The sequence below is a fragment of the Nilaparvata lugens genome, chromosome 4, assembly GCF_014356525.2.
Source record: "Nilaparvata lugens isolate BPH chromosome 4, ASM1435652v1, whole genome shotgun sequence".
Classification (NCBI taxonomy): Eukaryota; Metazoa; Arthropoda; class Insecta; order Hemiptera; family Delphacidae; genus Nilaparvata; species Nilaparvata lugens.
The window spans coordinates 20,156,872-20,179,888 of NC_052507.1; the positions used below are offsets into that span (position 1 = coordinate 20,156,872).

Sequence of the window (23,017 nt, forward strand, 5' to 3'; positions counted from 1 at the left end):
TTATTTTCATCTTTCATATTAAATTCAGTTACTGTTTTTCTTTTATATAATTATTATCAATTTATATTTCTTCTATTTTTCATCTGATTTTATTTTCCAAAATCAGCTCTATATTTCGTGTTATTGAACATTATTGTATTGTGTTAAGGAGGCAAAATGGGCTTCTACCTGTTATCTCCATGAATAAATAAACTTGATCGATAGTGATATCGATCGAAACCGAAATAGACACCGCGACTTACTCATTCTGTTAGTACCCTTAAGGTGCGATATGCAGATTTCAGCTCGCTATCGACGTTCTATATCTATAATAATATGATGTCAATGACTACAAGTGCTTTCATTATTACACAGCTGTTCAGTGGCATCATTCTTCACTGCGACTTACTTGTTCTGTTCGCACCTTCAGGGTACAAACAGAACAGTCAGGTCGATGTTCAACTTTCAGTTTAGGGAACGCTCGCGATCGACTTTTGTGTAACACGAACACATCGCTTGTAAAGCAAGCTGATAAACAGAACGGTCAAGTCTCCATCGATGTTCAGTTTGATGACATTATTTTCATCATTGCCAGTTGATGATCAATTACATCGATAGAAACTGAAAGACAAACAGCTACTCAATAGTTCTGTTCGCACCGCACAGTGAACTCTCAAACTGAATTGAATCAGCTGGTGGTTTAATCTCAAAATGAATTATATTATAACAAATGAGATTTAATATGGATTTAATCCAGTTGGATTAGCAGAACTGGCACTGTGCAAACGGCGTTTATTGGTATGACAGGCCAAACGGTAGGATTCAAGGAATCACAATTCTTGCTGAACGATAATTTAGTAAAGCTGTTTCCATTCCTTGAATTTTGTGAGCAGCGTCGCCATAGAACAACTTCATTTATTCCGTCCTCAACTTACTCCTATAGGAAAATTGAGGTCAGAAGAAATGAACTCATTGTATGAGCAGTGCTGTCCCGAAAAATCAAAAATTAGAAATTTCATTCCACAAAATAATGGAAACAGCTTTGCAATTATCTTTATGTTTCATTATTTTAATTACTATTCAACAAAAAATATGATTCATTGAATCCTACAGTTTAGCATGCGATAACATTGTAAATTGAGTGTGTAACTGAAGAATGTTGAAGTGAAACATAACCTAGATACATTTGGACTGTTGTATGAATAAGAATTGGAACCGTTTTGGGCGTGAGCCTGTGGTACTTTTCTGTAAGTTGTGTAATTCTGAATGAATAAATAAATAAATACCATAGAGAGATGCTTAAATTTGGACTGGTACCGTACAGTAACTAAGATATAAATGTAAGAAATATTTCAGAGAAATCGTAGATTTCATAGATTCGAAGCTGTTTTTCAAAACAAAATAAATTTTGTACTTTGTAATCTAGAAGTGTTCAATGACTAGGTTTAAAAGAACACGAATATAAAAATGATTTTACAATGAAAGCTGCTGCTTTGAAACTACTCTTATTAAAGTCCACATAGAAGAACATTTTTTTATTTCACATTCAAGTGATAATTTATTACATAAAAATATCTGAAATTCACATCTATACAACATACGAAAGTGGAATTGACCTTCCAGTATTCATGGCAAGAAGAGAAAATATAAAACGTAAATTAGTCAAATGATAAAATAGAAGAGTTAAGTTCCATAATTTATCTTTTAAAAATCATTTTGTTTCCTCTTATTGGAACACAGAAACTTATTATTTTTCTAGTACCAATGAAAAAGAACAATTCTACAGAACCACTAAGTCAAGTTAATATGGGCTGAAAGAATCTACCTCAAATAAGGAATAATTCAGTTTTGATAGAATATTTTGAGACTAAGGTATTTCCAAGCAACGTTAAACATATTTTGAAGAGGAAAACCAAGTATTGTACAAAAGATAAAATTTTTTTGCAGCAGTCATCAAGGTAGAAGTTCATATATGTTTCAAATACTAAAATGATACAAAAAATAATGTTCATATCTATATTAAATGTTATTACTAATTAGTCAATCTGTGATTTAAGTGATCGAACTAGAAATAAATAAGTTGAAATTGAAGAATTGCATAAAGCGAATGAGATAGAGATCACATGAACAATTCATCACAGAATTCAAACACTCGCGTCTTTAGCCAACTCAGACACACACACTAAGCGTTGACCCAACACATACATAAAACCTAATAATCAGACATGTTTCAGCTGTCCAGCGCGGTACCAAAAACAATATCACATACTATATTTACACCATGTTCATTTGTTAGATTTCATAAAATTTCCTAAAGTTTCATTCAGCTCACTAACTATTCAGTTAAATATCAGACGAATATAGCCAGGATATCCTTCCAGAAGCGTGGCACAAAATGGGCAGAATATGTTGAAACCGTTCGTACCATGTGGAATCAGAACACTGGTCCAATATCTGAAAAATTAAAGCTATGTAAATATTGATGCAAAATGAATTAGGTTGGGTTCTATGTCTGATCTCGATTCATAGCAATTCGTGTAGACTAATATGATATAATACGAGGTTAAATGATATAATGTTGAGGTTTTAAACCAAAAATAGAGAGTTGAAGTTCATTTACGAACATAAAATAACCATCACTGAACAGACTCAGAGCATTTCTTTGTGAGTGAAAGAAAACTCGTTCATCATTTTATCCGCCTTGGTTCCAAGACAAAACAAATTATCATTATTCATAAAATCTGAATTAATTGTGAATTTTTTATCTGTAAAGTGAGAAAATCTCAAGGGTATTTGGTGACAATACAAATTTATTTTCGTTACATGAGTTCAAAAGTAATTGAACAGCTTTCCTCTATCTTCATTTTTACCATTTACCAAACTATACATGCTACTATAATTATAGAAGTGTTAAAATGTACAATATCGAATGATTCTATTCGTATGTATTAGTGTTCATCGAATTTATTTCAGCTTTTTTCCCTGATTAATTTTAGCTTTGTGGAAGTGTTCAAGGTATTTGATAGCACTAAAGGTCTGAATTCCCGTTCTATCAATACAAATTATGTACGTTATCAATAATGGTTTTAATTATTTATGTATTAATTATTTATCATAATGTTTTTTTAGGGAATTTCCCATGGAAACGTATCATTTTCATATTATGTTTTTAGGGAATTACCCATGAAAACGTATCATTTTCATATAGGAATTAGAATGAAGAGTTAAAAAAATAAATGAAGCCAAATTACTGGGAAAATCCTAATTGATTCGTTACGGAGAAAAGCCTATTCGTTGAAATACTGACCTATCAGGTCCACACAAAAAAACTACTGAGATTATATGGGGAAAAGTTATGACTCTTCACTTTATATCATTTTTGACGCTTGAGCATTATCATTGAAAATCACCAAATCTAGGTCAATAATTTTTCGGTGATAAAAATACTTACTTGACGGTTTTTTCAGTGGCCATGTGACCACAAGGATTGAAAGCGAAGAGCGTTGGAGGGCCTGAATCAACATAAAATGCTGGCTCCAAGCCCATCGACAGTTTGGCAACTCTGCCACGCTGTAAACAAAATATCATAAAAATCAATTTTTATCCTATTATGATACATTTCATGCAAGAGTCAATCTGATTCAAGTTTGGCCTACTCTGGTAATATAAAGTTTACCATAGTAGGGGTCAACTGCAATATCAACTTTATTTCAACATACTATTTCCCACGTAGATATGTGGAAAACTTTACCGTAATCGGGATTTAAATAAATATTTTTTATTGTTCTCTGGTACATAGTTTGCATTAGGAGATAAGTTTTCATATCAACCTTATTTATCATATTTTCCACGTAGAAACTTCACCGTAGTCCTGATATTCGATGCACCATGGTTTTGGTGTTTTTACACAACCTGCATCTAAACTGGCTCAATATTATGATCACAGTGACGTTTATTAGTTTTGAGAGTCATTCTATCTTTTATCCTGCAAGGATATTTTTCTCGGTGATGTCATTTAATGTCAGTACTATTCAAATCGATAAATACACAATGAACAGTTTTCAACTGGAGTTATTATTCATTCAAGTCTTGAATCTTTCTCATTTACGAGCTTCCGCCCAAATCTCAAATAATACTTCAGTAAAAAAATATATTCGTATTACTTTCATTGGTGGAGAGTCGCTTTCGGGGACAATTTGAGCCCTCAATGGGACTTACGACTGCCATACTTCAGCCGGGACCGACACAAATGTGCCCATCCGATAGCACGCGAGTGACCTGGCTAAAAACTTCTGCTCGTATTATTTGTTTGAGCCCGGGACCTCTACCTCTAGGACCTGGCAAAAAAGTTTTGCTCGTATCATTTGTTTGAACCCGGGACCTCTAGGTTGCTACGCAAACACTCAAGTCAATTCGTAAGGCTTCTATACTATATTCACTAGACCACGGATCACTCCAATGCTCCAGTAAGATAGGTTGTCTTGCTTATGTAGTGGAGTCTGACCTTCAAGCACATGGGACAGCAACGTTCGTTGGAGTCCTTCTCCTGCCCCCAGCTGTGGTGGCCTTGCACATGGCCACAGTTCAGGTAGACGTAGGGCTGTTGCTTCTCATTGTCAAGGCCGGACTTGCGCGGTATCACCAGGGTATTCAGACCCACAGGACACACGGGACGGCCTGCGTTCACCTTATCTACCAACTCTTCTAAGTAATCTTTCGTCTGAAAACAATATTACGATTATTGAGAAGAGTAAAAAGAATTTATATCAACTAGTAATTGAACTAATTTCCAACTATTGTGAGGTCCACGTTATAATGGCAGTGGAGAAAGATAGGAGAACAGGCAGGAGAACTGCCTTGCCACTGCCTTCTATAGAGGATAGCTGATACCAGTATATCTGATGTAATATTATAATATTAACTGTTCATTCTTTGTTTCATTATTAAATTCTATTCAAGAAAATATTTTTTCCAATGATCGAATAATATATTTTCATAATTGAGATAAAATATTTTGTTATTTATATTTCTACATTGTTAAAAAACGATCTGGCAACGTTGCGGAGTTAGAAAAGGATAGCGCTATATGCTTTGTCAAATGATAGGCAATAGCAACAATGTTGAATACTTAGATACTGCCATTATAACGTGGGCCTCACTATAGAACTAGTATTGAAATTCAATGTAATTGGAACTAAAGACGATTCAGTCACGTAAAACTAGGAACTTTCTGTAATAATATTTATACATACTGTATATGTTAAATGAATATGGCTTATTGCTTATTGATGTAGATTGTACATGTTACAACATCATATGCAGTTTATGTACAGTTCCGCTGAATTTTTCTACCAAAGTGGTATTTTGATTATTTTCTAATCATCTTTCTTCCAAATCAATTTGTATCATTAGAGTTATAATGCTCTTAGAGTGAATATACTGTTTTTTGTAGTCGAATCAGCCAAAACAGAAAGACACACTCGGAATTAATGAATATCAAAAAGTGGGTATGTACTAGTATATCAGAATAATAATAGATACCGGTGATTATGAAAGAACAATTGAACATTCTGTATTTATTTTGTTTGGATTTGTATTTTTAAATTAATTAATCTGATAAATTCAAAATTGTAGTAGATATACTTTTTGGACTAAGAATAATGTGTGAATGAAGTTATTATTTTTACATAACTTCTAGACTGTGTATTCCAAATTAAGGTTTAAAGCAGGTTTGGGCGAATGCCTGTTGTTTTTACCTGAATTGTATTTGTAGATGAATAAATAAATAAATAAGATACATCAAAAGTAAAAGACACGTTACGATAGCAAAAAATATTATGAACCAGTATATAGGTTCAGTCATCATAATAAATAATAATCTTGAGCAAAGACACTGATTTTATTACTCACAGGCGATTTTGCTAGACCTTCAGCGGAGCGCCATAGTAATGTAGCTCCACAGAGATCTATCAAGGTTCCGTCCTGAAGAACATTTGTTACATTCGTTTTCTGAAAGAGAAAAACTAATTTCAAATAACCATGCATATTGAAATATTGCAAATTGAAACTTCAAATTTAATTTCACATGGTTACGAGAGTAATAAGCAAATGAAAATCGATTTGATAGAATGTATCCCTCCATAAAGTTTTATTAACTGAGTGAAATATTATGGAACAACTAGTGTTATCCCAGAAATTAAATTAAAGTAAATTTTAATTAGATTAAATTATTTCGTATACAGACTGTAGCTCAACACAAATTATTATTAATTCTTTCAGAGTGGAAAAAATAGAATCTAAGTTAGGAATAAAAAAGGAGGGCCATAGTAAATAATTCGGGTATCAAAGTCTCCTCTTTTCTGTACCTAGAAATAATATTCAAGGCGTGGTCGAATTCTTCAAATAAAATTCTCAAATTTATCAAATAAAAGTCATTCTATTCTATTCTAATATTCAAGAGAGAAATCAACTTCCTTTCTGTTTGACAAAGAAATAAATTCTCAATAATTTTGTTCATTACTTGCTACAAGTAGATAATTAGATAAATAATAATTTTAATAAAGACAATTATTTTCCTTTTGACTGAACTACCAGCGGGCCTGAATTTTGAAGTATATTTACAAAAATTGTAATTTTCAACATTTCAAACAATTTACACAATTAGCACGTGAAATAAGATCAATATTTTTTAGCCCATATACAATGGACTAACATTAAAAATATGAGTATATGCTTTACAAATTGGCAAATTATAAAAAAGCTGATTAGAAATTGTAAAAAAGTATCACAATATACAATATAAAATAACTATAAACTAAATAGAGAGTAGGTAGTATAGGCCTACTTGATGGAAAAGAGAAATGACAATCCTCTCCTAGTTATTAATACTACTGGCAATCAACTTATACTACTTGATTTAATATTTATAAGTTATATGCGATCAAATTAAAAAATAATTTCAGTTTGAAAGGCAATGAATCAACTTATAACAGGTTACTGTAGTCTGTGCAAACCTGAATTTGCAGTACGGAGCTTTATAGCCAATATAACAATAAGAACCCACTGTTGTCGTTGTTAGAACCCACTGTTGGTCGTGTAGAACGACCATATTGAAGCTATCTAGTTTATAGTTGAAGTTTGTTTACTAGTTGTTGAATCAACATAATAAGGAACAGGAAGATTAGATTGATTTTTTATTGAAGTTTTGCTCGTATTGAACAAATATATTAAATTAGCGCGAAAATAGCTTCAATCTGGCGACTCTACAACAACTGGTGTCTAGACCTCCTCTTTCTATAGACCTTGGTCATGCTAATTCTATCAAAAAGGCCTACACTCTATTTTTCGCTCTATCTCTTACCCAATAATTCGCTCACATGCTCACTGGATTCTGTGAAATCTGGCAGCAGAGTACTCCATAAGAATAATAATGCTGCGTTTAAGGTTGGCACAGAATATAGCTGTTATTCTGATCAAAAAAACTATTATGACTAGTTCACATGTTGACCCAGTAAGCTGGCCCAGCCTGGTAACCCAACGTAGGGCAATGAAGGCCAGTGAAGGCCAGTGCTGACTAACACATCCACTGCCCCCTGTGGGTTGGGGGAGCTTTGAGTCGATCATCGTACTCAACAATGTGTTGAAAACCAGAATTAACCCACAGAATCCATGCTTGTCGTAGGAGGCGACTAAAATGGACCTCAAGGCAACTCCAGAAGTTGCCTTGCCTTCAAACCCAAGGGATCCGCCCCATCAGGGCAGTTTCGGAGGGGCAAAAAGATAAACCCAAGAGACCAGAGATGGGTGAAACTCCAGGCATAAATGTGGGTCAAGAGGCTGAGTCGAGGTTGGCCGGGCGCCGGCGCCCTAGAGGCAGTTTGGAGTCCCCTCTCTCAGCGGAAGGACCTACAAAAAAGCCAGGAGTGGAACTCACATAGGTTTGTGGGTGGAGAGGCCAAAACTCACCACTGCTCAAAGAAGGGCGGCCATTCAGGCAAAACTTCTTGGGAGAGGTGAGGCTTTTGACCCTGCAGAATTTCGGAGGGGCAAAAAGAAAAACCCAAGAGACCAGAGATGGGTGAAACTCTAGGCACAAATGTGGGTCAAGAGGCTGAGTCGAAGGTGGCTGGGCGCCGGGCGCCCTAGAGGCAGTTTGGCGTCCCCTCTCTCAGCGGAAGTACCTACAAAATGACCAGGAGTGGAACTCACGTAGGTCTCGAGGACTAATCAGTCTGAAGAGACTGCCAAGCATATCACACTGGATTGCGACAAGGATTGCAAACAGGTGATGAATGGAATGTTAGTATAGGGAAAAACTCCTGGTTCTTGTAAAGGACATAGGTATTGGTTTGCCTAACTAACATACTACTTGGGAATACAAGAAGCTTCGGTTGACGTGTGGGGTTCTTTGAACCTTTGGATCCTTGAATCCGTCCCAACAATAAACAATAAACACATCCACACACTGGCCTAGGTCGACATTGGTCTTCATTGGGCCAACTTGTAGATGCGGCATAAAGTAGCCCTATGAAAAAAAAACAAAATGAATGTTTTCACTGACCGCTTCGCCCTTCTGCTGAGCAGACCTGGACTCGCGCAGCTTGAATATGCCGCCGCCGACAGAGACCTCGTTCCAGTCATGCGCCACTGGCTGGTCGGAGGCGGGGCCTAGTGGTGCGTTCTGCGAGTGAAGCGAGCTCGGACTCGCAGGATGCATTATCAGCACGCCATTCGTCGTCAGGCCATCGATCTCGCCGCTGTCCTGCCATTTCGTCGCCTTCTCCTGAAACATCCAACATCACCAACTAGATCCAAACTTTATACCCAATAATTATTGGTCGTTGATAAGCTTGACATTGTTATCATAGAGAAAATATAGCATAAGAAGATAACCCATCCCCGTGGCATAGGGTGTTCATGTTCCAAATTCACTGTTAACTCAAGCCGATATTCAAATTCAAATTTATTTATTTCCATCTTCATACAACATGCACGATACAGTATAATAAGAATGAACTATTCTAATACACAGCAAGAACAATTTAAAGAGAATAAAAATTTCCACCAGCAAAAGTAGAACTTGCTCGCTGGTGGGAGTCCATCCTAAAACTAGAATTAATAATTATTAAATACTAACAAAAAAAGGAAAAGGAAAAAAACATAAGATCAGGAAAACCTAGAAATGCTATATTCAATACAGAAAGAAAAGAAAAAACCGAAAAAACAACAGTTGCTACGAAATATCTTTGAATAGAGTAATTCATCAAAAACAAGATTAAGACAATATTTTTACATATATCGTACCATATGATAAATTGTGACACTATAAAAAACAATAGAAATACCAGAATATTGTAATCTGCTATGGTTATCTTATTTACTTTAGGCATTGACAGGAACCTTAATTCTTGGAAAAAGTTACCACATATCCATTTATTTAATACTTTACTATTTTAACAATGAGCTAGAAATTCTTCAGGTATCATGTTGATTTTGATTATCTTGGAGCTAACATAAATGAGTTGTCTCCGAACTATACTTAGGTTGCTTTAATATACTTTGTATTTTCTCACTTTTCTGAATGAATAAGATGGCCTGTCAGATTCCTCAAAATGCTGAATATAGTTATTAATTGTATAGTATACATTATTAATGTATTTTATCAGTCCATTGTGCTAGATAGTCCTAGTAGTAGTTTTTTGTGGCTATGTGACGATGGTAGTCTCTCATACTGTGCCGTTCTTACACTCTCACGTGGCCAAAATAGTAATGATAGACAGTAATCGGCTTGAGTTGACAAAAAACCGACTTCAAATTTGGAACATAAACGACGACCTATACCATGGGATTTCTTCTTATGCTAACTTTTCTCAAAACATAGCGACGTCCGCATGATGATATGAAAAATTGATATCTCCTAAATCCTAATGTGTATTCCAAGCGGACATTTTTTTCAATCACTATCGAGGTGCAGTAAAATATTTTAATAAATATATTTGAATATATTTCAAATATAATATTTAAATAAAATATATTAAATATTTTAATAAAAGCTTAGAGTTACTGTTCCTTATTGAATGACAAAACATGGTGTCTATTTTGACTAGAATGTGAATGAAAGATAAGTGTATACAAGTCATACTACATACAACACGTACTACTACGAACAGTATTATTCTTTATTGATTGATACAATAAGTACATTATCAAAATGATAGGGAGAGAAAAATGAGGTAACCTTGTGCTATTCCTCTCCCAAATTTAGATAAGGTTACACATAGTCCGAAATAGGTTACGCTTAAGATCTATACTTGAGAGTTAGGGTAAGATCGAGTTTAAATCGATTATCCTAATTATCAGTTATCCGGACACTGTCAAGCATCAATTAGTCCGGATAATCGATGCTCTACTGTTTTCAAATGTGTAAAAAACATAGTGGGGTAAACGTACAGTATAAGATAAGAGTGTTAAAAAGTAGGGTAGAAGGTAGAAGGAAGCAGAAACATCTAGATGCATGCATTATTTAAACACTCAGCTACCTTATCTGCTTCACCGCACCACTATGTTTTTACCCTCAAGCTATGAGCAAAGCCACCTTTGAAAAGGAGTTTAAATGTTTCTCGTTTCAATGTCAGTAGAAATGATAGGAAATTTTAGTATTGTTGCCACGTTTATTTTTCTACCGCCTTCTATAGTAGATAGTGCTTGTAGAACACTTGACAAAATTTTAAAATTTGGATACTAAATGATCAAGAGTATTACAGTATCTTGATTATTTAAAATGGAAAATTTTCACATTCATTTGCATAAGATAAAATAAATAATGAATTTTGTCTCCATTATAAAAATAATCACGAACGCAAATGTTCGATATTTTCAATGTGTAAAATGTTTAACAGTACCATATACTTGAAAATAAGTTACTGTACAACAAAATAAGCTTTCTTTTTCATTGGCTGGATCGGCATAGCCTAGCATTGCATACTTTTGTAGAAATTTAGAGACGACGCGACAGTCGAGGAATGCGACATTTGAGGACTGATTTTCAGTCCGCAACTGTCGGGGCTGTGCAAAAATTAGAGACCTCAACCATTGCCTGGCGCAGGCGACATTCGAGGACTCTTTATTAGAAGTTTTGGACTGTCGCAGTCCTCAACTGTCGGGGCTGTGCAAAAATAAAGAGTCCTCAACTGTCGGTGTCCTCGTATGACATCGACCCAATTTAGATTGAGATGCAATGGTAGCAGAACAACGTGTACATGTTGTACTCATTCCCAAGTAAGTAAATACTGTATTCAAGTGTACTCACCCCTAAAAATATATTGCAAGATGAATCGAATCCAGCAGCATAGATTCGCACAATATGAGGATTGGCTCGGTCCGCGAGTATCCTACAGGCAAACCTGGATATCGTGCTGGCCAACACCTTGTTTTCAGATCCCTTCTCGCCAAGCCCCGGAACTGTGTCCATTACTACAAAGTCTATTGGACTTTCTGAAGAACGTCCTATCTGTGGTGCGAAAAATACCAATATAAAGATTATTTTTTATGAAAGTTATTCACATATTCAATATTAAATTCATTATTTATTAATTATTCTTAAAAATAACAAGGCTGGTTGTTATTATAGGGTCATGAGGAAGAGGTAAAGAGAGGCGATTTGAGTGGCAAAGCTGAACTATGACTGCAGTGATAGACAACTCATCTAATGAATGCAGGGCAGCTTGGTAGAAAAGTAAACAGAACATAACTCCAATTCATCCAGATACCTTTGCACAGTTTTTGCACAATTTGTGGGGGAAATAAGAAGGGAGATTAGGCGGACTGATGTCTCTTTTGAGTAGTTTTAGTAGTAGTAGTTTGTTTTTGGGTAGTTGCCCTGCATCCAGTGCTAGCTTTAATTGGCTGTAATCATCACTCCTGAGGATGTGAGTAGATTGATAAGGAATCTAAAATCATCTACAGTAGATCTAGGTATTTCTCCAATTCTCTTATGAAGGAAATTGGTGAGTGGGTTGCTAAGCCTTTGTCGGTGAGCATTAATGCCTGCTTCAGGGAAGGAGTATTTCCAGATTTTCTCAAGATTGCACAATTTTTCAAGAAGGGAAACAGAGAGGATTCAGCAGACTACCGGCCAAACAGAGAGGACCCAGCAGACTACCAGCCACTATCACTCATCCCTGTCTTGGCTAAAGTTTTTGAGTGTATAATTTCGGAGCAGCTGAGTTCTTTTCTGGAGAACAAGGGGAACTTCACAGGCTCCCGATATGGTTTTCGTATGGGCAGATCAACAATCAATGCCATTGATGATGCTCTTGTCACGGACATACTTCATGAATTTGAGAAGAGGGGTTTTGCCTGGGGTACCTTTTGTAACTTGAGTCGGGCATTTGATTGTGTCACTCACAAAATACTAATTGAGAAACTGAATTTCTTTTGCAACATAAAGCAGACGGTTGAGGTTCATGGTAAATGGTCACCTACAGTGAGTGTTGAATGTCGAGTCCCTCAGGGCCTCAACATTCTTGGGCCTCTGGTTTTTTGATAGCTGTAAATGACTTGCCTTATAATGTAGATGCCAATACATATATTTATACAGATGACACCACTCTAATAAATACTGGTCGTAAAATTCTGACGGTTGGTGAAGGGGACAATAATGCAATGACACAGGTATCTGATTGGTTTGCAGCTAATGGTTTTCTATTGAACCAAGCCAAAAGACACAGACAGTTTTCTTCAGCTTAAGACCATACATGAGCGACCCCTTGATTTCCAATGAGGCCAAATTTATGGAATTGACGGCGGATATGGAACTGTCGTGGGCTCCTCATATTGATACGGCTTTGGATAGGTTCTCTCGAGTGAAATATCTCTTACTGCGTTTGATGTCGTGTGTTTTTTGAATATGTAAAATCTTCATACTTTGCTCTGTTCCAATCGGTTTTAGGGTATGGTCTGGTGTTCTGGGGTGTTCAGGATTGGAGAGGTATTAACTATGCAGAAGAAAGCAATCACGATAATGAGTAGAATGGCTCACTGTAAGCCAATTTTTGATGAGCTTGGCATTCTTACGGTGGTGAATCTCTATATATTCAGTAGCCTTGTTCACACTCATAAGTGTGGGCAAACGCTTCAATGTAGATCAAACGTTCATGGAATAATCGACATAGGCATGACATCAACATTCCTTTTGTCCGTCTGGAGAGGCTGAGGTTCAGTTATCTTATCAAAGGTAGACGTTTATTTAATAAATTGCCCCTCAAATTTAGAAACATGGGAACCAGAGAATTAAAAAAAAACTCTACATACGTAACTCTTCTTAAACCATTTTTATGATGTTGAAGAGTTTTTTCAGCTGCCTGAATCAAGTTTAGAACCGCTTCAATGCTCTACAACCGCTGAAACCATATAGGCATTATAACTTATTGACAATATCATTCACTAACTTATTGACTTGGACTCTATCATGTGTGTAGGGGTTCTAATCTTTGACGTGATTTTATGCATCATAAGATGTTCTTGGATCAGGAAAGATCTATCTATCTATCTATCCATCTATGTGAAATATTTTTTATCAAGCTATTTTATTTAGTCACCAACACACTACTAAAAAAACCAATAACTAAATAGCCCACACTGGACTAAAAATCAGGTAAACTGGAAATGTATGTATCACATTGAATTGCAGGATATTTTCATTTTTCGAAATTCTTATTCAATTTTCCAGCTTTTCATAAATTAACGAATGTCAAGAAGATGGAAATTACCTGGAACATATCGGTGTTCTCATCTGGCATGTACTCCACGATGATCGCCTGCGTTCTCGATAACGTGTACGAGATGGAATGCTGATTAGAATCGAGTATAGCCTGAAAAAAAACATAAAATTGATTGAGCCAGCTACAAGTGAATGAATGGGCACGAATAGGAAAAATTAGTTTATTTGCTTCAGTTGAAAAATTAGTCTTAACTAGGTGCTATGAAAATAATAAAAGAAAAAACGTTGAGAAATGCTTGTTGTTAAGCCAATTATTTTATTTGATTCAGTTGAAAACTGATAGTTGTTGAATAACGTCTTACAATTACCTCAAAACATTACGTTGGATTTAAACTGAGGAAATAAAAGTATTTTCACTGTTTGTTAGATACTAATATTGCTATATGCCTTCATTTCCTGATGAATTTTGTGAGGAATATTTGAGTTTAGTAAACTAAAAAAATAGATTTTACTGTCGTAGACCAATATAGGTCATTGACAAAGTCATGGTAATACAATTGCAAAATAATAAAGTCAAAGCAATAGTTTAAAGTCACAAAGTAGAATTACATCAAGTAGAATAAAAAACTCTGTCAAACAATGTTTCAAAATGTCTCATTGCCAATGTCTCAAAACCAGCCACTCAAAAAGTAAATTTTTTAAAAATAACAATATTTTCACAACTATTACTCAATAAAATGTATTACTGTGATGTAACAAGTGTTTAAAAACATAAGCTGAACATCTTTACAAACAGATGTTACAGTAACTTTTATCAGCCCTAAATTACAATGCACTTTGACATATCAAGCTTGAATGAACATTAACATGATAACAATAATGGAATGCATGGCGAAATAATTTATGTGAAATAAATAATTCAGCTCGATGGAATGAGTTCAGAGTAAGACTTTCTTATGAGATAGAAATTAAAATAGAATGAAATAACCCACGATATAGGGTTCATGATTTATTAGAAAATTTGAAAAATATTATCGTTTTATTAAATATAAAAACAGTTTAGCGCAACAAGCGCATTGAGTCATCAAGAACAGGAGGCAATGAGGCAATGAAATTATATTAACTTATAAAGGCATAAAAATCGATTGAACAAAACACAGGCTAAAACCTAAGGATCACATTTCAAGTTTAAATTTATTGTTTTCCATAAAAGTGCATTTTTCGATGCAGACAGTCAGATTTGAAAATTACTCAAATTTCAATAATCATGTTACTTTATTTTGATGACCAGTCAAATCTCATGATGAACTATTACATGAACAATTTCATTGTCTGGAATCGAACATGGAATATGAATGTAGAGAGAGGACTGATGTCTGAGTCTACTGAAACCAACGATCAGCATGTTTTAGAGCCCGAGAAGGCTGATGTATGCCTTTAACCAGAGACGAATAATGCAATGGTACTGCATTATTGTTTTTTCTATGCTACAACATTGCGTGAATGTATTACAATCCGATTGTCAGAGCATGATATTACTAATTTTGAATTGTCATACCTGAGAAGAATGTGGTGTTTTGACAACATAATGCTTTGAACGTTTGACTCCGTTGGCAGTTGCTCTTTTATAAAGAACAAACTTGCTTCTTCTGCGACCCCTGTCCCCTGGAGGTAAAGATCCGTTATACCTGGAAAATAAAAAAATATATTATTTATCATAGAATAAAATATATTTTTTCAGTTTGTACAAATTTATAAAGATATAAATGCGCTTGCAAATATGGGCGGTTATATAGATATATTAAATTGTACATTGGAGGAGTGCTCCTCAAATTCATTTTGTTGGACATATTACTTTGGGAATTGCTTTTTTTCTCTAGGGCTAAGTACCCTTTTTAAAATTATTTAGTCACGACATGTTTCGGCTATACAATGCCACTAAATAATTTTAAAAAGGGTACTCAGATTTATATTTTTATTTATGCTTTGGGAATTTATAAATGACCGTGAATTTTACTTCCAGAGGAACAAACCAAGGTTTCTTGTTGCGATAACATTCGTGACAGGGTATAAATAATACATCACTACATGGTATAGGTTTCTTTACAATAAAAAGAATGGAATTGCAGCAATGAAAACCAAGTTAATGGAAATAAAAGTACAGTATCAACTGAATGCCGATCAATCGCATTACCATGGAATAAATCATGGAACGAATTCGTCAACTTCCCACAATTATAATACAGTACTACTCTTATAATAGTTTCATATACGAGGAGAAACTAGGACAATCGATAAAGATCGATAAAAAGGCGGACTCTAGCTCTCTATTTATTCACATGCTGGAACTCGTACCAATCAACTCAAATGTGGAATAAATTTTGAAAGAAGATTGAAGAGAGATATCAATGGCTTGATTCAAAGTTTTCCAAGTAGGTATTCACTATTTAGAGATTCCGGTTTTGAATGTGACAAATTCTACACATTCACGATTGAAGCATCCAATAATTCAAAAATTCTTCAATTTAAATAATTTTCTGAGTGAGAACCAATATGGCTTTATTGAGAAGAAATGTACAGAGGATGCATTGATATATTTTTAAAAACTTTTCACGAAATAGTAAATAAAGCCACCATTGAGAGTAGTAAATTAAATAAAATAAATAATGTCAAGATTTTGAAACCCTGGATGACGGTTGAGCTATGTAAGAGACAGCATCATAGAAATCGGTTGTATAAAAAGTAAAGAAAAATCCACTAAATTTTAGATTGAAAAGAAATTTGACATTTTTGCATTTAAATTGAAACAGGATATGGCAAATAGGAAGAACCAATACTACCATAATTTGTTTGATATGAATAAAAATAACCCACGAAAACAATGGGATACAATTAATAAAGTTTTGGGTACAGCGAATAATAAGAAAAATGCCCTTGATTCAATTAGGACATTTGACAATCCACATTTGACTGTTCAGCAACCGCTTGAAGTGGCTGAGGAGTTTAATAAATTTTTCGTCACAATTGTAGAAAAGCTTATCGATCAAATCGATGACTCTAGCAATATGAACCCTTCTGATTTTAATAAAATGTTTCCTCCACTTTCTGTGCAAAACTCCTTTTTCTTTTTCCCAACTTGTGTAGATGAGGTAAAACGAATAATTTCTCAATTGAATCAAAATAAAGCATCTGGAATTGATGGTATATCAGCGTTTATCGTTAAACTTTCCAGTGAATTCATAAGTCCTGTGCTAGCTCATTTGATCAATCTAAGTTTTGAAAGTGGTGAATTTCCCGCATGCTTGAAGAGGGCGGTAGTCATCCCATTATTTAAAAAAGGTGATTGCATGGATTTGAATAATTATAGGCCTATTTCACTATTATCTGTGTTCTCGAAAATTATAGAAAAAATAGTTAAAGCAAGAATTCAAAAATTCTTCAATTTAAATAATTTTCTGAGTGAGAACCAATATGGCTTTATTGAGAAGAAATGTACAGAGGATGCATTGTTATCTTTCTGTTCAGGAATTTTCAATGGGCTAAACAAAAACTTAAATGTCTTGGGCCTGTTCATTGATATAACTAAAGCTTTTGACTCTGTGGACCATAACATTCTTTTGCATAGATTGAGGGAGGCTGGAATAAGAGGCATTGCTTTAAACTGGTTCAAAAGTTTCTTGGTGGGCAGAAGCCAGTGTGTTCGGGTTAAGAATGTTCTGAGCTCTTATTTGACCATCCCATGTGGGGTACCCCAGGGCTCGGTATTAGGACCAATTTTATTCCTGGTGTATATAAATAAATTATGCGCAAGTAATCTGAGTGGAACAGTTACTTGTTTTGCGGATGATACGGCTCTGCTATATTGTGAAAAAGAAATTGATACGGCAACTTCTAAGATGCAAAGTGACTTAGATTGGATAAAAATTTGGTTCTCAGTGCATAGGTTGGCTCTGAGTACTAAAACCAAATTTGTTCGTTTCTCTTTGAGATCAAAGCCCATCTTGCAGGTTCCCTTACTATTCAAGTGTGGTGTCTGCCTATCTAATCATAATGAATTCTGTACATCTTGTGTAAAGATAGATCAAGTGCAAAATATCAAATATCTTGGTTTAGAGCTTGATGAGAACTGCAATTGGAAGGTTCACATCCAATCACTCAAAAAGCACATGAATATGATGCTTCGTAAATTTTATTTATTGAAATTCATTTGCCCTAGAAAAATTCTGAGATCTGTTTATTTCGCTATTGCAAATAGCAAGCTTCAATATGGGCTAAGCTGTTGGGGGGGTGCATATAAAACTAATTTAAACTCTATACTTATTGCACAAAAAAGATTGATTAGAATGATGACATCATTACATAGGAGAGCTCATTCATTTCCCTACTTCCAGGCCTTGGATATATTGCCTTTAAGGCATTTATATATTTTCAGGGTCTTGAGAATATTCTTTTTAAGAAGTGGTCAGATTACAGGGAATGCCTTAGTTTTCTCAAACAGATTGAGAGACAGAAATTTGGTTGTTCTTGCAAACCCTTCATGTGAAGCCTTCAAACGGTTTTACGATTACAGTGCTCCAAATTCCTTTAATAAGTTACCTCTACATATTACATCCACAGGCTCACTGATAATGTTTTTGTTAGTTTTTAATTATTTTCATTTATATAAATAGAATTAGAAGATAATACTATATTATGTATTTTAGTTTTTATTTTTTCAAAATTATTGTACTGATTTGTTAATGTTAAGTTCATTTACTTTTGTTTGTAAATTGTCAGTGTTATGAATAAATTTCAATTTCAATTTTCCATTGTTTCTATTTTATTGTTTTTCTTCTCACACTCATCAATTTGACAGTTGACACTTCAAATATTCAGATTGCAAATAGTTCAAGCAGAGAAAAATTTTATCAATAATTTATCAATTCAAGAGTACCTATTACAACTAGGAAACAAAAAAGACAGAACAATAAATATTTCAGACAAGTAGGTCTTCTACTTGAGATTAAATACTATTCTGATAAACACAAGGAAGAGCCAAGTCAAGGGCTACGATGAGAGTGCAATAGCAAAATGCAATGAATGACTTTCAAGTGACAATAGAGCAATCAATACAATGCTATAAACCTAAATACAATAAACGACTCGAATGATAAAAGACTGCGATTTTTATCGTATTGAAGTGGTCCTACTGACAATACTATTCCTATACCACTTAACCAGACTAATAGAACCCAGCTCCTTTGTTTTCTTACATAATAGGTTTTCTTACATAATAATATCAATACCTTCTCCAATGCTAGAAGTGCAATAAGATTGCGCACTGAAAAAAATCAACAAACATCTATAAATGAAACACATCACTGTTTTTCTAATATACATCACAACACAAAGCTCATGAAAATTATCATAATGGTTTAGAATAAGAAAAAATATTTCCTGTTTTTTTCTAATGCTTGAGGTTGAGTGGTAGAGAGGACTTAAAAGTCCTAACTCCACCTAATAATGAATTTTTCATTTCATTTCAATGCTTAATTATTCGATAATCAAAATAACTCTTTCTCTTGAACTTGTTCTAATAATACAGTATTCAACTCAAAACAGCATACTAACAAAATACCGTTTTAAATGCCATTGATCAAGGAACAAATCACCAACATTTTAATACACAAAATATAAAAACGAACAGAATTAGTAATTTGAAAGAAAAATGTTGAGATTCACATGAGTGGTTTTTCATTCAAGAAGTAAATCTGTTAGTTAGTCATTTGAGATTTGAGAAAATAAGAGAAGAGGATAATTTTCAACATTAATGAATTTACGTCAATCATTATTACGGAATTTTTACCAATAAAACATTATAAACTTGGCAAATTTAGTAGAGGACAACAATAAGCAAATCCGAAAGTCGATGATCACAAACACTATGAGGAATGATTAGGGTACTTACAGTCGTCAATGATTTTAAAGAAAAACAAGGGAGCAGAGCCACTTTCAACTTGAATACAGTACGGTACTTGCAAATCATGAAATGCGAATCCCTATTCCTGAATCCTATCTGAGCATCCCAACTTGTTCTTCACACAATTTGCATGTGTAATCATTGAAATATTACGGTACAAGTACATTACTGATAACTGATACTACCATTAGAGTACATAATCAGAAGGATAATATTTTACATGTACGGAACTGGTATTGCGATACAAGCTACAGCGATCAAACCAGAAATAAGGTCGGATTATTATTTTTTGAAGAAATAAAGTCCTCGGGTTATTTTGTGTGCGGCCGCCTCACAATCAAGATAGAGATCAAGCATAGCAGCATAGCATAGGCCAGCGGCCGGCAGGGAATCGTGTACTTCTTGTACGTTTCGGTTTTGCTAGAAGTCCAACTCACGCACTGGCAGGGGCGACCATAATGATAACGGTGCTAAGTACGTGGTTGCCGGTCGCTACAAAGCGTTCTTATCCTTTTCCACTTTGCACACGGCCAACGTTTTCTACCCAATTCTTTTTCTATCACAATGTAGAGGGGCCTCCTTACAAGGCGTGACGTTTGGATAAAAAACGTCTCCCTCATGACGTGCAGCAAATGAGTTGATTGATTTACACACAGGATGGAGCAGCAAGCAACGAGCATTGCAAGGCGCTACAATGGTCTGTGGCGCCGTTCTTTCACTCCAAGTCAAAAGTCATGCCTTCTAATGGGATCTATGTTTCATGGCTCAGAATAGAATAGAATATTAACTATGTTTTATTGACTATGTATGGAAGGAACACATACAGAGTCTCACCTCCAAGTTGAACCGTGCATACTTTATGATTCTAAAATTGTCTCATTCGGTGGACAGAAACACTCTCATCACAGTATATTATTATACCTATGTCTATTCCCATCTATGCTATGGAAATATCTTCTGGGGTAATTCAACAGACAGTTCTAAGGTATTTTTAATGCAAAAAAGATTATTAGAGTGATTTTCGAGTTGAGACAAAGAGACTCATGCAAGTCTGTTTTTCAAAATTCTCAGATTCTCACCTTGCCTGCAATCTACATTTATCAGTTATTAATTTTCATCAAGAGTAATATCAATAAATTTCAATTTTGCACAGAGAGACATTACTCCACACGCAATCAGATTTGCTGTTGTATCCAGTCCATAGACATGCGACATATGAGAAGAATCCCTCTTATTCAGGATTAAGATTATATAATAAATTACCTGAGCCCATTCGAGAAATCGAATCTCTAAAGCTCTTCAAGAAATCTGTGAAAAGAATCTTAGTTGATAAAGCGTACTACTCGGTGGCAGAATTCAATTAACCATAAACTCTGCACTCAATGACACAAATTGAAATGCTCACATTTCCTCTATTTTTAGGACTAAGAATAATGATAGACCTAATATAGGATACACTTTGTTATATAATTTTTTATATACTGTTACTGTTTATTTTACCTGTTAGAAATCTTACTTAGTTCTAAGGATACAATTATTTGACAAATCACCTATCAAATGGGAGTATTCCCAATATTATGATGTAATGTGATGGAATAATAAATAAATAAATAAAATTGTAACCGCTTCTGAGGTCTTCAGATATACTATAGAGGTCTTCGTCACAATATACTATAAATGTCATACATACACTATATATCATGTAAAACTTTGACGAAATAAACTCAATTCAATTATGATTGAGGATTAGAAAAATGCTACTCAAAGTATTGATTTGGTGTTGAATATGTTTACTAATGACAGTGGAAAATTATTGCTCAACAAACATAGAACATAAATCAACACACATAAAACCTATTGTATTGAACAATTTCTTCCAGTCGACTGTAAGAAGTAATGAATTGTACTAGATATTTTCTCCAAGTAACTATTAGAGGATGAATACAAATTTATTCAAAAAGTAATACAGTTGATGCAGTTTATCTTGTGCTATTGAAAATCTGCCTTAGAGACATTTAATAATTGGGATACGATATTTCAATTTTCAATAGATTTTCTGAAGACCTTGGTGTAAAGGACTTTGGCTGTGCAAAGGGTAAAAATAAACTTTCTACTGGTGATATTTTTCGAAGTTTTATCATGAAGCTATCAAAATGAAAAAGGTTTCTTAGAAAAACATTTTTTTCCGATCATTACTTTTTGAGATATGAGTGCCTAAAGTTTGAATTTTTGGGACAGAACCTTCCAAGTTCGGTAAGAGATAAATCCATGAGATTCAGAGGATAGATTCTTAATGGTATTGTTGATTTAATAAAACAAAATTTTCTTGTTTTACTAGATCAACAATGCCATGGAGTATGAGATTTATCCTGTAAATCTCATGGATTTATTTTTCTCTTACCGAACTTGTAATGTGCTGTCTCAAAAATTTAAACTTTAGGCGCTTATATCTCAAAAAGTAGTCTAATGATCGGAAAAAAATGTTTTCCTGAGAAACCTTTTTCATTTTGATAGCTTCATGATATACAAATCGAAAAACTTTGTAAAATATCACTAGTAGAAAGTTTATTTTTAGCCTTTGCACAGCCTTAAAAAGACTATCTACACGAATTAATGTACGATATCTCAGTTATTCTTAACACAGTAGACAGTAATAAGCTGTCCTATATCCTGGAGTTTTTCCAGCTTTTGCAATCCAAAATTGACCTGTGGACTGTAGTATTCTAATCAATGACACCTTGAGATTACTTTCATATTGTAACAAGTATACTTGAAATTTTAGAATAATTTATTGTCTGACGCGATGGAAGGAATATCCCGTCGTAATTGACATTATTCGGCAATCGCAGTTCTATGCCTTAGAAACAAGAGTTAAGTAAAGAACATCGCTTTACTTTCAAGTGATAAACGAGCCGTTATACCGGCTAATTGAAAAATAAATATCTGATAGTGAGCACAAACAAGATAAGTGTGACAAATGCGATGAAGCATTTCTAAAGTACCGTTATCTGTTAACAACTCAACTATATTTATATGGCCATCTAATAGTTGCATAATGGGAAGAAAGTGGTTTACACCACTCTATTCGACAATCACTAATGATAATAGAAGATATGATTCAGCAGATTTAGAACAATGAAATCATCAATACAAGGAATCTAGTCCATGAGCATGAACATAATTTACATTCATATGCACGATGCACTAAATCAAGCTACTGGAATATTTTCTAGAATAATTTAGACATTTTTTTCGCTGAGGGTGATGCCCACATGAGTTTCAAGCGTGTGCGTGGGTATACTAGATTTGGCAATACTTCGAGTTTTTGAGATAATTTTCCATTTGTATAATAAAAAATA

At 34.3% G+C, this 23,017-nt stretch overlaps 1 protein-coding gene across 2 annotated transcripts in view; it reads right to left on the reverse strand.

Annotated features, from left to right (window-relative positions):
• Positions 1-107: 107 nt before the first annotated feature.
• Positions 108-23,017, reverse strand: part of LOC111047706 (protein pellino) — a 63,376-nt gene continuing 40,466 nt past the window's right edge. For both annotated transcript variants that reach the window (XM_039426893.1, XM_039426895.1), the window contains exons 3-10: positions 15,258-15,387; positions 13,749-13,850; positions 11,288-11,488; positions 8,540-8,761; positions 5,890-5,988; positions 4,484-4,699; positions 3,431-3,549; positions 108-2,433 (exon numbers count right to left, since the gene is read on the reverse strand). In XM_039426893.1, coding sequence (XP_039282827.1) covers positions 2,319-2,433; positions 3,431-3,549; positions 4,484-4,699; positions 5,890-5,988; positions 8,540-8,761; positions 11,288-11,488; positions 13,749-13,850; positions 15,258-15,387 — 1,204 coding nt within the window. In that variant the 3' untranslated portion in view covers positions 108-2,318. The remainder of the gene's footprint in view (positions 2,434-3,430; positions 3,550-4,483; positions 4,700-5,889; positions 5,989-8,539; positions 8,762-11,287; positions 11,489-13,748; positions 13,851-15,257; positions 15,388-23,017) is intronic.